This window comes from Fundulus heteroclitus, unplaced genomic scaffold (genome assembly GCF_011125445.2).
Source record: "Fundulus heteroclitus isolate FHET01 unplaced genomic scaffold, MU-UCD_Fhet_4.1 scaffold_92, whole genome shotgun sequence".
Classification (NCBI taxonomy): Eukaryota; Metazoa; Chordata; class Actinopteri; order Cyprinodontiformes; family Fundulidae; genus Fundulus; species Fundulus heteroclitus.
In genome coordinates, this window is record NW_023397384.1 from 434109 (window position 1) to 452057 (window position 17949).

General features: G+C 39.8%; 1 protein-coding gene across 1 annotated transcript; it reads right to left on the reverse strand.

The window, feature by feature from the left end:
- Positions 1-3638: 3638 nt before the first annotated feature.
- Positions 3639-17185, reverse strand: LOC105917092 (lipopolysaccharide-induced tumor necrosis factor-alpha factor homolog). The gene is made up of 6 exons (XM_021310192.2): positions 17101-17185; positions 12342-12488; positions 7181-7309; positions 6967-7014; positions 6711-6858; positions 3639-4779 (listed from the first exon to the last, which is right to left on the reverse strand). Exons 2-6 carry the CDS (start codon positions 12481-12483, stop codon positions 4674-4676), a joined length of 573 nt encoding a protein of 190 aa, XP_021165867.2. The 5' UTR covers positions 12484-12488; positions 17101-17185; the 3' UTR covers positions 3639-4673.
- Between the last annotated feature and the right edge of the window lie 764 nt (positions 17186-17949).

Sequence of the window (17949 nt, forward strand, 5' to 3'; positions counted from 1 at the left end):
CACCTGCTGCACTAATTAGTGAACTCTGCTCACCTGTTCTCCAGCCTACATATACCTGCCTCAGCCTACTCGTCCTGGCCAGAACGTCTCACATCTCTTCTCGTGTCTGATCGCCCAGTGTGATGTGCCCTTGCTTTTCCTTTTCCTGTTCATGTGTGCTCAGCTAGCTGGACTCTTCTATTAGGGTCGCCCGTGTCTGCATGCTGCAGTTCTGCTCATCCCTGCCTGTTCTGCACCTTTTTTGCCAAAATTCATCTGTCTAGTCTGGTTCTGTTTGCCTGCCTCTCCTGCCATTTCTCATCCTCTTATCATTGCACTAGGGTGGGAACGAGTGAATGTGAATGTACACGTAGTTTTCTGTTTGTTTATTTGTCAGGTTGGGTTTGTACTGTGCCCTCACCCCCACCCCACCCCCATGTAGACAGAGCTGTTCAACAATTACATGAAGAATCTATTAGCTGTAGTGCCAACAAAGATTTTTCTGTTGATTGTTGAGTAGAACTGTTATGGAACGGCAACCTGGACTTTTCTTCCCTGCTGTTTGTGGAGGTATTCCCCTGTGGGACTTTGGGAAGTGCACCTGCTGGGATCCACAATAGATTCTCAGAGGGTTAACACCACAGTCTCATTTCAGACCAAGAGTGAGACCCTTCTTATGAAGATTACCACGGCAGTTTACGATGGCAAGAGTTGGCAGGTCTCATTTGGAGTTTATTCCTTCTTTTTTCGCTATAAACTTTTTAAAGTTCTTAAAGACACATATTTAGAACCTCGAATTATGCTAAAGAAGACTTCCCATTTCAGTTTCAGAGGAAGAGATTGACATATACTTTTAATAAAATGAGATCTTTATTCAACTAACAATCCTCAATATATTGTAATATCTGTTCTCAATTCCCTCTGGATTTTTCCTTGTTTCTTTTTTTATGAATTTTTTGTTTTTTAATATAACCCTTTAAATAAATTATTGAAATCACTAAGAACATAACTATTTATTCTGTGACAAAGTACAATGAAAAAAAATCTATTTTGAATGAAAGTTTTATATTGTGAATCTGAGAAGGGGACTTATAAGATGTTCTTCTCATGCATTCATTTGAGTGTGAAATTCAGGCTCCATGAAAAACAACAAGTTTACCCTTCAGACAGTTTTTCCTCCCAACAGATTCTCCCACCTGAGCAGCTCCTTCGAATCGACGATGTAGATGGCTGTAGGCCGGAAGCATCTCCTGTAGCAGTCTGTCTTATAGGGTGTGTGGAGAAAGTTCTGACTGAAGAAACTTTTTTTCTACTGAAAAGGATGCTCAGGGTTTTCCATAATATCCATTTATGAAGAATCATTCTTTTCACTGCCGTTTCAAGAGTTCTAGGGGAGTCTACAGAACTTAGACAGCTTTCTTTATTAGGTTGCTGAGCTTCTATAAGTCAGTTGCTCTGGTGCTGCTACCCCAAAAGGTGATGGTTGAAGAGATCACTCTCTACAACAGACTTATAGAAGATATGCAGCATCTTGCTGCAAACACCGAAGGACCTAAGCTTCCTTAAGAAGTATAGTCTACTCTGTCCCTTCTTGTCCATACATACATACATACATATATACATACATACATACATACATACATACATACATACATACATGCTTTAATATGTCTGCACTGCAACCATATGCTTTTGTGTTGTGATTCGCCTGCCATGCTGCCTATATAAGCCTGCATCTCACAGCCAACCTCCACCAGATTCTTGAAAGCCACTGTGTAAGTAAATCATCCAGCGTTCCTTCTTTGCTTTGCCATGTTGTGACCTCAACTTTTCTTTGGATTTCCCTGTCTTGTCTTACCTTCGTCAGATTCTCCAGTTGGCTTCTGAAATCTGGACACTGATCCCTGTTCTGCCTCACAACCAAGCCCTTTGCCCAGCCCAAAGTGGGCAAAAGAGGGTTTGGGGAGTGGTGGCCTTGTGGTTAGAGGAGCGCACGCTCTGGGAAGGTCGCAAGTATCCAGATATATTTTCGCAGACTGTCACTATGGGTCCCTGAGCAAAATACTTAGTCCCAGAATGCTCTGCGGGCGCTATAAAGCTGCCCACTGCTCCCTGAGGGATGGGTTAAATACAGGAGACAAATTTTGTTAGAATGTATGATTTCAATGACAAAAATGTGTTTCTTTGCTTTCTTTCTGTCTCATGGTTCTGACCCTTGCCTAGATTCTGGATTACCACCTGCCTAGCCATGTTTCTGCTTGTGCTGAGTTAAATGTCTGTGCTGCCATCTGCACCCTTTACATCCATGTGTTGGAACCTTCAGACCTACGATTCAGTTTCTGCGCAACCTACTGGACAAGGAGAAGGTTAGTGGCTTTTAGTCAATGTACTGTCACCTTCAGTGAGTTTGTCTCAGACAATAAACTCTCTCTCTCCCCTACAGCGGTTCCTCTGTGCACTCCAGGCAGTTTCCTGAATAAGCTCATCTTGGCTATTTTTAATAAATCCTTCTTATCCACTCCTGTTGTCTGGCTGAATTATCAAGACCAAACTATGAGCATCATACATACATACATACATACATACATACATACATACATACATACATACATACATACATACATACATACATACATACACACATACATACATACATACATACATACATACATACATACATACATACATACAATCAAGATTCTTCTCCCGATAGCAGTCCCTAAAAGTGGTTGTAATAGCTAAATTTTATATAAACACAATTGTAAAAAAAAATTCACAGCTTAACCATTTTCATGTTAAAAAGATGTGAACTGTCTCTTGATAAAGCTATGCAGTACATAATTGCTGTTTTGCTCCAGTCATGCAAGAATTTCTTCCAGATTCTTCAAACTCCAATCGCTCCGACTGCTGTACACAGCAGTAAGATATAGACGGCTAATAGCTACTCTAAAGCCGTTTTAAAGAACAAAGATGGATTCTGAAATTCAGAAGGTGTTATTTCCGTGAAGGGCAGCACTCATTCTGGTAGCCTTGGGGCATTGTAGTTTAACAGTACAGATCTTTATCATGCTCATAAAAACATATTACAATGCAAGGTAAACTGAGAGGACAAAGACAGATTAAATTAACATTTAAAATCTTTAAAAATGATTTAAGCGTCTCATTAAATTTTTTTAACAATCGTCAAAAGTATCTACATAAAATGAATCCACTTTTGTTAACAAAACCACATCCTTAACCCAATCGAAATAGGGGAAATTCCTCTGCCCGATAGCATAGATAAAAACATATAAAAAGGGATAAAAACGTAAAACTGGATAAAGAAAAAAATTAATAAAAATAATACTAAAAACGCAGTCCTTCAAGAGGCATTAAACTGTCTAATGGTGGCCGAGACAAAAGATCTTCTGTACCTCTCCGTTCTGCTTCTCATGGAGTCTCAAACTATGGGTGCTTTCCTGAGCAACCATAGTGCTGTCCAATGGATGGCTCCCATCCCATCCATAATCAGTGATTAAATATTGATTTAAGCATGTGTTTTAAGTAATCAAGTAAACTTATTCTACATGATTAGAAATGGATTTCATAGCATTGCATTTTTATAATAATAGACATAAATGTGAATTTATTTAGGCAATTCAAGTTAAAATATCTTTCATTCTGTTTTAACACGTTGATTCATGTTCCAAAAATGTTACATTTTCTTCATGTCGACATTTGTTGAGGTCAAAATAAGGCATATTTTAACAAAAGCAGTAAATTATCAGTGTGGAAGCCACTTAATATTGAGCAATGCTTTGCTTAAAGATTTAATGGAAAGAAAAATTATTAGTTGCACTCAGATGTTGTTGTGGGAAACAATGATAACTGATCCCAGAGTTACTTATTAAATGAAAGGAAACAACAATTCAAACAAATTCCAGCACTCGATTAAGAAACGGAGCAGAGATAAAGTAATCACACCCCCAGCTTGGCTGCAGCCTGAATTCCTGCTTGTCCCAGCTCTGTTATCCTCAGAATCTGTTTCCCGCACAATCTTACACTTTCCTCAATCAGGCTCCAGCACATAATCCAAACATTGATTCTCACATACACAGAATGCAAGCAATGAACTTGAAGAATAAGGGAAGAGGTAGCAGAGCCCCTCTGCAGCTAAGCTGCTACCAGAGCTGTTTACAGGAGCTTGGTCAGAAGTGATCTTAGAACCTAAGGCCTAAATAAAATAATTTTCTACATTTTATACAGATATACAGTATATTTTTATATTTATACAGATATACAGTCAATTCCTTAAACAATGAAATATGATTCAAAGTAAAGCAGCACAAGAATCAAGAATCTTTATCTTCACAATGTAGTACCTTAATGAAATTTTTGTGAGACATTGACTTAGAATCCACATCAATTATGCATAAGATGCAGACATAACAAGGGAGAGTCTTTTGACAGCACAACTTTTTTTTTTTTTTGTTGCAACAACAGCACTTGATGAGAGGCTCAAAGTGTGCAAATAGTCCTTCACATTCAATAAGATTCATATTCGAGTCAAAAACAGAGAGATGTCAATTTACAGATGGTGTCACATTTCATGACTTGATAAAAGACATTTCGGAAACTTCGGAAATTGTATTCACAGTCCACCGTAACAGAGGTTCAGCAGACACTTCAGTCACTGCAGGATTCAATATTATGTTTCACCTGCGTTTGTAGACGTGCAGAACATTCTGGCATGAGGGGCAGGAATGTTCCACATCCTGGCAAGACGGCACACAGAAGGGAATACAACAACAAAGCCAGCACCTGGTTTGGAGGACAGGATAAGAAATACAGAATAATGATTTACTGTGTGCACACTTATGTGTTTCTCATTAAAGCTGGTGAGTAAACTCAGTATTTTGGTTACCATGACGTGTGAATCGAGTTGCAAGAAGGAAAGCAAAACTTAATTCCAGATATTATGATCATAAACTCCAATCAAAGCTTGAGTATGAACAGGTTTTAATTGTGCATGATAAATCTAGAGTTGATGCCGTGTCATCAGTAGCTTTCACTAATTCTTGCCTTACTGTTCGTGCCTGCATTTGTTTATGATCCTCTGCAAACCATGTTTTGTGTAATAGCATAATAAAACCTCATGGGGGCAGTAGAAGCATATGGAAAAAATGTGGTTCTACAACCCCTGTGTGTGTTCTGGTGACATTGGTGCTGAAGCTTTTTGACCAGTTTTACCAACAAAATGAAAAAAGCGTGTACAGTTGTTAGAAGTAGCATGTTTAAAACACCAAAGTGCTGTACACTGATATAGACTAATAAAATACAGAAATACCCTTGCCAGCTTTAGCAAGCAAAAATACAGCAAAACTACGACCAACTTCACAAACTGACTGAATTATCTTAAACTATGTTTTAAGAGAAGATTTAAAAACAGCAAATAATACAAATACAAATAATATTTGTAATTTTTTTGTTGTATGTTTTTTATTTATGATTTAGTTACTTTTTATTTACCTTTTTTTTTTCAGATTTCTTTAATGTGTTAATTTCACACAGTAATGCTTAATAGTGGCTGAGCACAAAACACTGATGGCTAAAGGTGGAGCTAAAGCCAACCCAGGAGGTGTACTCAACCTTCTGGTCATCTGTAGAAAACCTGCAGGAGTAGAATAGAGAGAGCCGGCGAAATAGGGTAGAGTAGGTGTGCCTCACCAGGGAGCCCTGGTTGTGTCCCAGAGGCTCCTTCTCATGTGATGTGACTGGAAAACCTCTAAAATCAGGTACCAGTGAGGCACCCTAATCAGTTGTCCTAACCACATCAACTGATTACTAGTTTGATGTAGAAAAGCACCAGGTTTACTCCAAGAGACCCGTGCTCCCTGGAATGAGGGAGTTTCTCACCATATGTCCATAAATGGGGCTAAACAACCTACTGAGGAAGCGAATTAAAGCAGATTGTATGTGGATGTCCTTTTGTTCATGAGTCATATCTTATGATCCTAAGTGAAGGTTGGACCAAACACGCCTCAGGAAGAGCATTGCTTTTTGACATAACTTTTTCTTCACCATCGTTGAGCAAAGCAGCGCTCAGATTAATGTAGATGAGGCCAACAAAAACTGAGAGAGTTAATAAAAAGGTAAAAGAAAACTGAAAATCAGATTTGTTGTTTAACTAGATACCAAAACAGTCCTCCGGTCATAAAGACACAGAGCTTTAGTTGTAGTCCTCTCTAACAGCTGCACTGATTTTACTTACAGTGAGCTGCCTCACAGGTGTAACCTGCCGCAAACTATGAAAATTTGACAGTGAGAGCCTAACACATAACATGCAATGATTAACTGCTACCAAGTCCACCAGCAGCATCCCAAAGCTAGAATCAGTTGATCATCCATCCTTTATCTCTACCCACTTATTCTGGCAGGCTCGCTAATGCCTGGTGCTCGTGCCAACCATGCACACAACACATTCACACCTAAGGGCAATTTAGAGAAAACAATTAACAGTCATGTTTTTGGACCGTGGGAGGAAGTCAGAGTAACTGGAGAGAACAGGAAGAACGTGCAAGCTTCATTCACAAAGACCCTGGGCCGAGTTTATGGATTTAAGTGTAAAGCTTATAATTGTATTGTGGCAAACCCGACCTGCACCAAATAATTCATTCTTTTATGCAATTAACAAACTGAGCCCACCACCCAACGTCATGTGCATTTTTTTTGTTGTTGTAGTTTTTACTTACAAAGTAAGACACAGCACTCCAGCAACTATCCAGGTGCACGTGCCCACTTTGTATTTGGTTGAGGTCACAACAGTGTTCTGGCAATGTGGACATTTCATAGTTCCAGGAGTGTCTGTCGGCATCGGTTGCATCACGAGCACGTGGTCTCCTGTCAAGCGCACGTTGTTAAAGATACACCACTAGCTCTGGAGCTTTAGAGTCTATATTTTAAACTTCAAACCCCTTTTCAGTTGAAAAAATTGACAAAGACACTCACCTGGCCGGCCTTTTTGTTTTTGTTGTCTGGCACCTTGTATAACTTGAGCTATGCATAAAAAAATTAAATTAATGGGATGAAGCATAAACTGGTGAAAAGCTACTAGCACATATATGAAGAGAATAACTAACTTGAGGAAAAAGTCTGACACAGAAACAAAATAAAAATAGCATGTAAGGTAAATGAAACTGAATACAGTCTCTGATTTGTTTACCAGGCTGGGGACGTTGCTCAGCAACAGGCTGGGGCACGGGCTGCTCATAGTCCTCAGCCTCAGGCTGGGGTGCCTGCGGATTGATGACCACATTTTGGTCCAAAGGGAGACCAGGATATGCTGTATTGCCTGTTAAATACATAAAAGATAACATAGCAAAGCTCTAAAATTGTTTTTGTGATTGCTTAAGATGAGGAATCTGGGTAAACAGCAAGCTTATTAGGTTGGAGTATTTTAAGGTAATGCACGACTTCTTCCTACAACATCTATTGCAAAATAAAGGAAGCATTGTCTGCATTTACCCTTTGTGGAAGCTGACAAAAATATGACATAAGATACATATTTAAAGCAGGTTGGTGCTCTCACATGAAAATGTTGTACCTTGTTAATATATTTATACCTTTTTTATTTGATTTTTTTTCTCCAGATGTAGAGGATTTGTATTGTAGTATTATGTGATTGAACAAAATTACAAGTAAAGTAATCAGGTAGGCCTCCTTCACTCATAACTATGGAATATGTGCCCTTTGACCTGTGGGGCAACGGCTGGTATAGCGTCGTCTGTGACTGCTGAGTCCAATGCTGGAGTGGCAGTCCAGGAGCAGGTGTGGTTGGTGTCAGGGGGATCTCTGTGTTTGTTTTCTTTCCGCTTGGCTCTTTTTCTGCATCCAGGTTCTTCATCTGGTCCTCGTCCTTCCTCAGCTGTTTGTGGATCAGACTGCGTCAGCTGCTGCGGTCGGCTGCAGTGTCCTCCCATCTCGCTGTGTCGATGTCCAGAGCATTCGTGTCGCGCTTGTAGGCATCTTTGTGTCACAGCTGGGGACAGCCTCAGGGACTTTTGCGGGTGGTGAGTTCTTCATAAAAGATGTTCTTGGGGATTCAACCATCCTCCGTGTGCAGCGAAGATATTGCAGGAGTAAACTATTCAGCTTCCTTTCTTGCTTGGCATAGGTTGTCAAAATGTAACTGCTGTACAGGAGGGTGCTCATGATGCAGGTGTTGTACACTGCCATCTTGCTTGTAGTGGTGAGCTTATGGTTCTCCCAGACATGTGTGGTCAGCCGTCCCAGAGTTGTTGCAGCTTTACCTATTGTTGGTTTCGGCATCCAAAGACAGGTTTTCATGATGGTTGAGTCTAGGTAGGTAAACTGGTGGACCACTTCCAGCTGGTAGTTGTCGATGGTAATGATGTTGTTGATGGGGTGTCCACGTTATGGCCCACGAAGTTCATCATCTTCAGGCTCATGGTGAACCCGAAGTCCCGGCATACTTGGGAGAATCTATTCACCAGGCGCTGTAAGTCTTGCTCGGTGTGTGCAGTGACAGCGGCATCGTCTGCGAAAAGCATGTTTCTGACAGTGATTCTGCGGATTTTTGCTTTTTGCCCTGAGTCTCAAGATGTTGCACAGGCTGCTGTATGATCTTGTGTGCATGTACACAGCTTCTGGTGACGACATAACGGTACGTTTCATCAGCTATAAGTAAGTTAGCTATATATATATATATATATATATATATATATATATATATATATGTGTGTGTGTGTGTGTGTGTGTGTGTTTTGGCAGGACCTATTTTTGTGTTTTGTTGTTTGCAGGTCCTGATCAGCTATGGCAATCAGCCTGACTAGGAGCACCTGGCCAATCTCCCTGGGACCTTTAAACCCTGACTGAGGACTGTCACTGCTGCTGCTTCTTAAACTTGAAGACAGGGGGAGGCTTTCCGACCCTGGTTCTACCAGCACGCCCAACAACCCAAAGATGATTCTTTAATAAATCTAGGACCTCTTTTTGGTCCCCACTTTTTTCTGAGCTAGGTTTAGCATTAAGGTGTCAATTAGGTTTAAGTTAGGTTAGGGCTGGGCAAGTTAACGCGTTAATTTCGCGTTAATTCATTAGACTATTAACGGCGATATTTATTTTATCGCGCATTAACGCATGTCAGCTTTCAGTCAGTGTCAGTCAGCAGGCACGCTGACTGCAGCGCGCTGTCACGGCAGCACTCCCGCTCCCCCTCCCCTCTCGTACATGGCTCAGCGGCGCCAGCCAATCAGCACGCAGGCTCAGCCTGGCCCGCGCACTCAGCTCTCACACAAACTTAATACACAAACAGCGGAGAGAGAACGCAGCAGCGAAAAAACATGAACAGAGGAAGTAGCACCGTTCGGCTTTATTTTAATACCGTAAATGAAATCAAGCTGTATGTTTTGTAAAAAGCCGGTTCATTTCAGTGGAAACACAACAAATTTCTCTAAGCACGTGAAAAAACATGAAAACGTCGAGCCCCAGAAACGGAGAGAGGAGACGAAACTTCTCTCATTGCCCCGACAGACCCACAGACGTCTCTGACTGAGGCGTTTCAGTCCTCCAGGGAACATCCAGGTAGATCAGTGGATGGATGGATGGATGGATGGATGGATGGATGGATGGATGGATGGATGTTACTGGAGCCCACACATAACATGTAATTAAGACCTTGAAAGAACCCAGTACATATATTAAAAAGTGTTATTTAAGATAAGATAACATTAGCTAATCCCTTTTTTATCCCACGACGGGGAAATTAATAGGATTAAAGCAACAGGCAGGTGCACACAACACAGACAAAATTACATAAGGATTGAAATATATAAGAGGTGGATTAGCGAAAAAACACTGAACATAACATTATTATTATTATTATTATTATTATTATTATTATTATTATTATTATTAAATTGTAATAATAAAATAAAAACCACAAAACCCAAAAGGTCAACAGTTTCATGATACATCAAGCTTAGGGACTGGCTAATATACAGCAGGTCAAAAAAGGCCATATTTTGGCTGCAGTGCTTGTTCTCTTATGAAGAAAAGATCAACTAGTGCACTAAATTCAATAGATGGGTTGAAAATATCCAGTATAAAATAAGTGCTACAAATGTTACAACACTTTTGTTCATATGGCAGCAGAACATTAAAATAAAAGTGCTCTTTACACTACTTTTGAATTCATTCTTGGAGTTTGTAAATACAATGCGATTAATCGCGATTAATCGCGATTAATCAGGGCGATTAATCGCGATTAAATATTTTAATCGTTGCCCAGCCCTAAGTTAGGTATATACTGGGGAAGACTAGGGTCAGGGTTGAAAATGAATGGAGATACCCAGTCGCCAGAATGGGGCACACTGAAGGATGAGGGGATCAGAGACAAACAGGGAAATTTAGTTTGGATGAAGTATTTGGGTATTCTTTACTTCTGATGTGAGAGCCCAAGTTGTTCTGATAGTGGCCTTCAGCTATTCTGCATTGTTAGGTCTGGCGTATGGCAACTTCCTCTTCACAGTACCCCACAGAGTTTCTATGGGGTTAAGGTCAGGTGAGCTTGCTGACAGGGATACCATGGTCTTTAAACCAGGTACTATTAGCTTTGGCACTGTGTACAGGTGGCAAGTCCAGCTGGAAAATGAAATCTACTTCACCATAAAGTTGGTCAGCAGCAGGGAGCATGAAGCGCTGTAAAACTTTCTGATAGATGGCTGCGTTGACCTTGAACCTCAGAAAACACAGTGGGCCAACACTAACAGATGACATGGCGCCCAAAACCATCATTGACTGTGAAAACACTGGACCACAAGCAATGTGGATTCTGTGCCTCTCCTCTCTTCCTCCAGACTCTGGGACCTTGATTTCCAAAGGAAATGCAAAATTTACTTTCATCAGAGTCCAGGCGAGACGCTTCTGACGCTGTCTCTTGTTCAACAGTGGCTTGACACAAGGTGTGACAGCTTAGAGCTGGACAATAACAATATAAATTGATTGATTAGATGTGTTGTCCAATAGAAAAAAAGGGTCAATAAAAAGTTAAATATTAGAGCAATTTTTGTTATTTTTGCATTTTAGCCTCGCATGTAGATTAATACTGCAGTTTTTACACCCTCCCAAACAATTAGAGATGCAGACCCAGGAAAGCTCCTTTACCAATCTTCAAAGAGCATGTTTTTTTTTTAAGATTTACAGTTTTGGTAAAAAAAAATTGGTTGAATAAAGGAATGTGTTTGAATGCAGTGTTCTTTATCTAAAAATAGGTCATTAAGCAACAGCGTAAATGGCCAGGGCTGCACTCATACCTAATTGACTCTATGGTGTCAATTAGGTATGTGTGTCAAATTTTGCATTATCAATATCGATCAATGATTTCTATTTTTTTGAAATGCTTTTTTCTATATCATTCAGTCCTACTACAGCTGAAAACATGTCTTGCATGCATCTGTGCGTGGTGGTTCTTGAAGCACTGACTCCAGCTGCAGTCCACTCTGTGAATCTCCCCCACAATTTTGAATGGGATTTGTTTCACAATCCTCTCCAGGGTGTGGCCATCCTTGTACAGTTTTTTCTGTCACATTTTTTCCTTCCCTTCGCCTCGCCACAGTAAGGCAGTGCTTGGACACTGAGCTCCGTGAACAGCCAGCCTCTTTAGCAATGACCTTTTGTGTCTTGCCCTCCTTGTGCGAGGTGTTAATGGTCGTCTTTTAGATAACTGTCAAGTCAGCAGTCTTCCCCATGAATGTGTTGCCTACAGGACTAGACTAAGAGACCATTTAAAGGCCTTTGCAGGTGTTTCGAGTTAATTAGCTGATTAGAGTGTGGCACCAGGTGTCTTCAATATTGGACCATTTCACAATATTCAAATTTTCTGAGATTCTGAATTAGGGGTTTTCATTAGCTGTCACTTATAATCATCAAAATTAAAAGAGATAAACACTTGAAAATTATCAGTCTGTGTGTAATGGATTAATATAATATACAAGTTTCACTTGTTGAATGGAATTACTGAAAAAAATCCTCTTTTTCATGATATTCTTAATATATGACCAACACCTTTATATTTTAACCTTCTAGCTAATTTTCAGTAATGGAAAACAAGTTAATAAAGGCAGTCAGATCTGATTCTATCAGATTTTGTTGTGTAACGTGTTGCATAACTGGTTGTTGAGGAAGACACACGAAAAAAAAAAAAACAATTAACTTGGAATTAACTCAATGAAGTAGAAACTGGTCGAAAAACTTCTAGCACATTTATGAAGCGAATCATTAAGCTGAGGAATAGGACTGACATATTATTAAAAGAAAATTACATGTAAAGCAAGTGACATTGAAGATGGTGCCTGATGTCTTACCAGGTTGGAGATGTTGCTGAGCAGCAGGCTGGGATACAGGCTGATTGACCATATTGTGGTACAAAGGAGCACTAGGAGATGGTGTCGCTTGGATATCTGGAGTAACTGCAGTATCTGGTGGAGGTTCTTTACCGTTCTCCATTTTATCTAAGATATAAAAGATACAATTGTTATGCTGTAAAATCTAATATTTCTCCAGATTAAACAGGGCTTCAGCCAAGGAAGAATGCATAAAAAAGATGTTCTGTCACATTGGAATATTTTAAGGTAATGCTTCCCAAAACAAGGTCCATTGTGAACTAAAGGCAGCATTGCCTGCATTTAGCCTGAGTGGAATCTGACAGAAATGGAACATGATACCCATCCAAAGCGGGTGTGTTCTCTCACATTAAACTGGTATTCCTGAGTGCATGCGTGCGTGCATGTGTGTTCTCGTACTTGCAGCTGAGCAAGAACACTATGTCCTCATTTTAACAGTAAAGATAGGACTTTGATGTAAAGTGAGGACATTTTTTCTTGTCCTCACTTTTTTCTGGGCTAGGGGTTAGGTTTAGAACTATGATGTCAATTAGGTTCAGGTTAGGGTTGGGTATAAACCCATAAAGGGTAGGGTTAGGGCAGGAGCGCCAGATACCAGGCCAAATTTTGAATCTATTCAGACCTACAACAGCAGAAAAGTTGCATTGACAGCACAAATCTAAGACTTAATCCAAATACCCTTCTAGAATAAGGACTCTTTAGCCAAAGTGGAAATATGTCAGCGGTTGCCATGGTAAGTGCTGTCTGAATTGTGCAGTCAGTAAGGAAGGAGGTAGAAAAAGTAGCCTGTATGCACCCTCCCGCAGCTAGTTCTGCCTAGGAACCCCGCAATGTCCCTTATCGGCACTAAGAACCCTTAAGGTATCCCACAATACTTTGTTTGACATGAAGTTTCAGCGCAGCCACCTCACGGAAATCAACAGAAATGTCCGGAGAGCAGAGAGCGTGCACTTTGTAGTTAATTTTTGGAAGATTGTAGGCCCGGATTTTATTTGCACATCCATGTGTGTTTCTATTACACAACGACATCGGAGTTAAAGGCTGTCTGAATTTGGCACAGCAGTTCGAGGCTCTTTTCCTCCCCAGGATAGAGTTCTTAAAGTTGACCCATTAAAGGTCAAGGAGCAGGAGCTAGGAGCTATTATTAAGGGTATTTGGCGCCTCAGAAGCCCTCCCCCTTCACCGCTCCGCCTCTCAATGAAAGTGTCACATTCTTAAGCAAACAAACATGAGCACAAGTCCCTCAACTGCATTAAAATTAAAAGAACTTTTGGAAGTGTAAAGAGAAAGAAAAAAGACAAAAAAAGTGGAAGAAAATAAATGTAAAGAAATTTAACACAAACTGGTTGATGTAACCTTAGGGCTTATAATTATCGTTTTTGTCTAAATACGTGCTTTTTAAGCTCAAAGCAAAATTTGACCTAAACAAGTCTATCTTGTTTGCTGCACAAGCACAGACTGACAGCAGCATCAACTTGCGTCAAAATGAAAAGGAAGCAAAAAAAAGAACGTAAAAAAGGAGGAAGAAGAAAAAACAAGACTGGTGAGTGTGATGGTTAATTGTGGCTTATTTAGCTCAAAGCAATAGATCTCAAGGGAGTTTTAACTTAGCCAGGGTCATGCTATAAACCTGGCTGTAAAGATTTGTACTTGTTTAGCAAACATGCTTTATGTAAAAACTGTCTAAAACAATAGCTTTCCATCTTTCTACTCATAAAAGTTGTTTTCAAACAGCCAACATAAGAACGCTAAATGACTGACTTAATGTGCAAGAATATTTGCTAGTGCAACTAAATTACTGTATGTGGTAGGTGTTTGTTGTTGTATTTGGATCTTTTTTGACTGCGCACTTCTAGTGTTTATGTATCCAGTGAGCTTTAGTTTCAGCTGTTCATTGTAGATCCGCTGCTCTCACTGTATACTTTTAAAAACTATACTTTTTCTCATGACTGAGAGTCATGAGAAGCAAAATGCCTTGCAGGTTTATCAGGAGAAGAGGAAGGTCTCAGAAGACAGAAATAAGACCAGAGCGTATTTAGGAGATTCATTCACCTGACCCCCCCTTAAGGCTTTAAGGATCAGAAGAGTAGGTAGGATGGTCTTGCACATGGGCAGTTATTCAAAAATGTACTTGGTCATTTCTTAGCTACATTCCAAGAAAAATCCTTTACTATTCCTTTATATGACATAATTTCTACAATTCTCATGTGCACTTTGTAATATTCAAAATTAAAATTTTACATTTTTGTCAGCACTGGATTATATTTATTTGATAAAACCCGGTCTGAGGACTCCTTGGTATTTTTTGTTTGGGACCCCAACAGCCCTTTGCAAGCTTCACTGGGTTAGGGTTAGGCCCTAGAAAGGCTTGAAGATGAATGAAAATCTGTGAAAGACAAGGCACAATCCTCACGTGTTCCTGATATGTAGAGCTACTTGAATCCAGAGTTTTGTGCAACGACAGAGAAAGTGCGGTTACCTCTCAGCACTCTTTGTTTTTCGGATGACTAATAAAAACGGATCTGCAGACCTGAGGAAACGAGAGGGAGCGTGCAAACGGAGCAGGTTTGACAGATACTGGACAGCAAGGCCATGAAGATATTTAATGACAAATAATATAATTTAAAAATCAATCTGAATGTGAACCAGCAGCCAATGAATCGCTGCTAATAAACTGGAGAAATGTGCTCTCATTTTCTGATACCAGTTACAAGAAGAGGAGCAGCATTTTGGACCAGCTGCAGTCAAGCCACTAGAGTTATATTAAGCCCAGAGGAAGGTGCAGTAATCTAAGCAAGTTGTAATTAAAGCATAGATTAAAATCTTTAGTCAGCTTTCTCAGTTTGAAAAGGCTGGACGTGACCACAAATTTTAACTGTGCATCAAAGTTAAGATTACCGTATTCTCAGGTCTTACACTCTTACACACTTTTTACATTGTTTTATAACCTAATCCTGCTCCTTCTTCACATTTTTACCACTGACCACCAGTCTGCTGTGTTTCTTTGTCTTGGATTTACTTGAATTAAATTACAAACAGTTGTTTGCAAGCTTAATTTAGGGGTATTAGAGCAAAGGGCACTTGATATGGATTTCTATTTCTAAATTTTAGAATATGACGAAATGTGAAAAGGTTTATGGGTATACATTTTTAGCAAGACACTATTAAAACCCCAACACATTTGTGAAAAGTAATTAATGCTTATTGAAATGTCTAAGGGGTTCTAATTGTGAAGCTTTACATGTGAAAAAAAACACATTGTGTCATAATCTGGCCTTTCTCCTGTCTACTCTGTGTGATGGGTGTTATGCACTGAACCTGCCAGGCTGCCTCACCACACTACTGCAGTTAAGCTCTTCTTAGTTCTCACACCTTGGATTTCCCTTCCTTGCCTCGCTCTTGTCAGACATCTGTGAAACTTTTGATTTCTGGACCTCAACCTGGATTCCAAAAAACGACTACAAGCCTTGCTTAGCCCCTGGGTTCTGTCGGCCCATGCCTGTTCTGACCACCTGGAGAGGACCTAAAATAGTTTCTCCGGGCTTTGATCAAGCCTCAGTTATCCTGCCTGTCTCCTCTGTAGTCTGTAAGACATGTTGTTTCTTTCTGGTCTCCTGTTTGTCCCTACAGATAAGTTCTGATTGTTGGCCTGCTCTCAGTGTAAATAAACCTTTTAAAAGCAACCAATGACTCGAATTTCAGGTTCCCTTCCTGCCCAGGTATCCTGACACATGCATTCCTTGTTGCTGAGGTCATGAAAATGTACACAAATAGCTGTGATGAGGAAGAACAATGTCGAGAATGACTCAGCTGAAACAAGCATCCTGCTGGCTTGTCAACGAGGCAACATTTTACCTCTCAAATGGAGTGGAAAGCACCTGTTTCATAACCAAAGTACATTTGACTGTCTGTGTGAAAGAAGCAATGAGTCATTTTCGTTGCGAAGCGGTAAACCCTGGGATGCAAATGTTTACAGATAACCTCAAGCAATGCACATGGGGGGGAAAAATCACAAGCAGCCTAAGATTGCAGGCCTTGTTGAATCAGTCCACCTACTTCCTGAAATGCATACACTGAAATATTTGTACAAATCACTACCGATGCTTCTCCAGATTAAAAATCAGATTTTTAGCTTTTCACAAAATTTATTCAATAAGGGTACGCTCTGTTCATTACTCTTTTTAAAATCATATATAAATGTCTGTAAGAAATATATGCCTGCTTCCACTTTCTAACAAGGTAAGACATGCAAAAGTGCATATACAGGTGTATCTCGATGAATAAGAATGTTATTGAAAAGTTTATGAATTTCAGTGACTTAGTTCACTAAGTGAAGCTATTGAACACAGACTGCTTTCCAGCCTTTAGTTCTGTTAATTCTGATGACACTTAAGATTAGAATAACGTATTCGACCAATACAAATTAAAACAAAAATGTGGGCATTATTACCTGCTTAAGGGTTTGTTATTTTCAAAAAGTACTTTTATTCTGACAAACAAGCCTCATCAGATCACATATTTGCAATTCACTGAGATCTATCTGCATGTTTTAATAATGACTGATTGGTTTTACGGATACAAAAATGCTTCATCTGTTTGTATGTTGTTTTTGCAGGAATCCGGAATTAAGAACGCAACACACATGACTATGGGGGTGTTAGTAACGTTATAACATTTCTTTTAACTCTTTTTTTAATCTGTAAATTTTAGATTTTCTTACCTGCTGAAGGATTTGCTGAATGTCTTGAAAGAGAGTGACGCAGGACAACCGGAGCGTCTGATTTATCTGACACTGTTCAGCAGTTCATTGAAAAACACATTCTCTTGCAGTGTGTCAGAGAAGAGGTGGAGCAACACAGCAGGTGGACAGAAGTAGGTGAGGAGTGTAGCTTCTTTAAAAAAGTGAATAATTGTAATGGGTAGTGTAAACTGCCTTTGAGCTTATTTTTATTATCTTTTTATCTTTTTTCTGTATGTATTTCTGTCTATGTGACCAGAAGAGCCTCAAAATACTTGCAAATGGCCACTTGATGGTAGTGTTCAGTCAGAATTGAAAACCATCTCTAGATAGAGATAGACAGACGTCCCACTATATTTTTATCAGGTGATGAATAGTGGGGGAATTGGTAGCCCTGTTGCCTTGCAGAACGTGCTCCTGGGAGTTCATTCCTTCCAGGCATCCATGGGTTATCTCTAAATTGTCCTCAAGTGTAAGTATGTGTATGTACGTAGTTGTTTGGCCTTTGTGTCTCTCTGTTGCCCTGATAACCACAAATGACGGATTGGTGTGCTTTTTCACCAGATTCATTTACTTTAAAATGCTCCTCTTGATTTATCTTGGTGATATTTGGCTAAATGTTGAAGGAAGTAGATTTTACATTGGCACTATAAAAATAAAAAGTCTATATTTATTCTCACTGATGACAATGTCCTTTTTTCAACAGTTTAACATGATTGCAGTTTTGTAAGATGGTAAATGGCCTGTACTTGTATAGCGCTTTGTCAATTCCTGAGGACCCCAAAGGACTTCACATTACATTCAGCCATTCACCCGTTCTCTGGCCCCATC

Coding starts and splice junctions, on each gene's coding strand:
- LOC105917092 (XM_021310192.2), bottom strand. CDS start 12,483: ATGGAGAACGGTAAAGAACCTCCACCAGATACTGCAGTTACTCCAGAT. Junction 7,015..7,180: donor TGAGCAACGTCCCCAGCCTG/GTAAACAAATCA, acceptor TTTTATGCATAG/CTCAAGTTATACAAGGTGCC. Junction 4,780..6,710: donor GGAGTGCTGTGTCTTACTTT/GTAAGTAAAAAC, acceptor CCTCCAAACCAG/GTGCTGGCTTTGTTGTTGTA.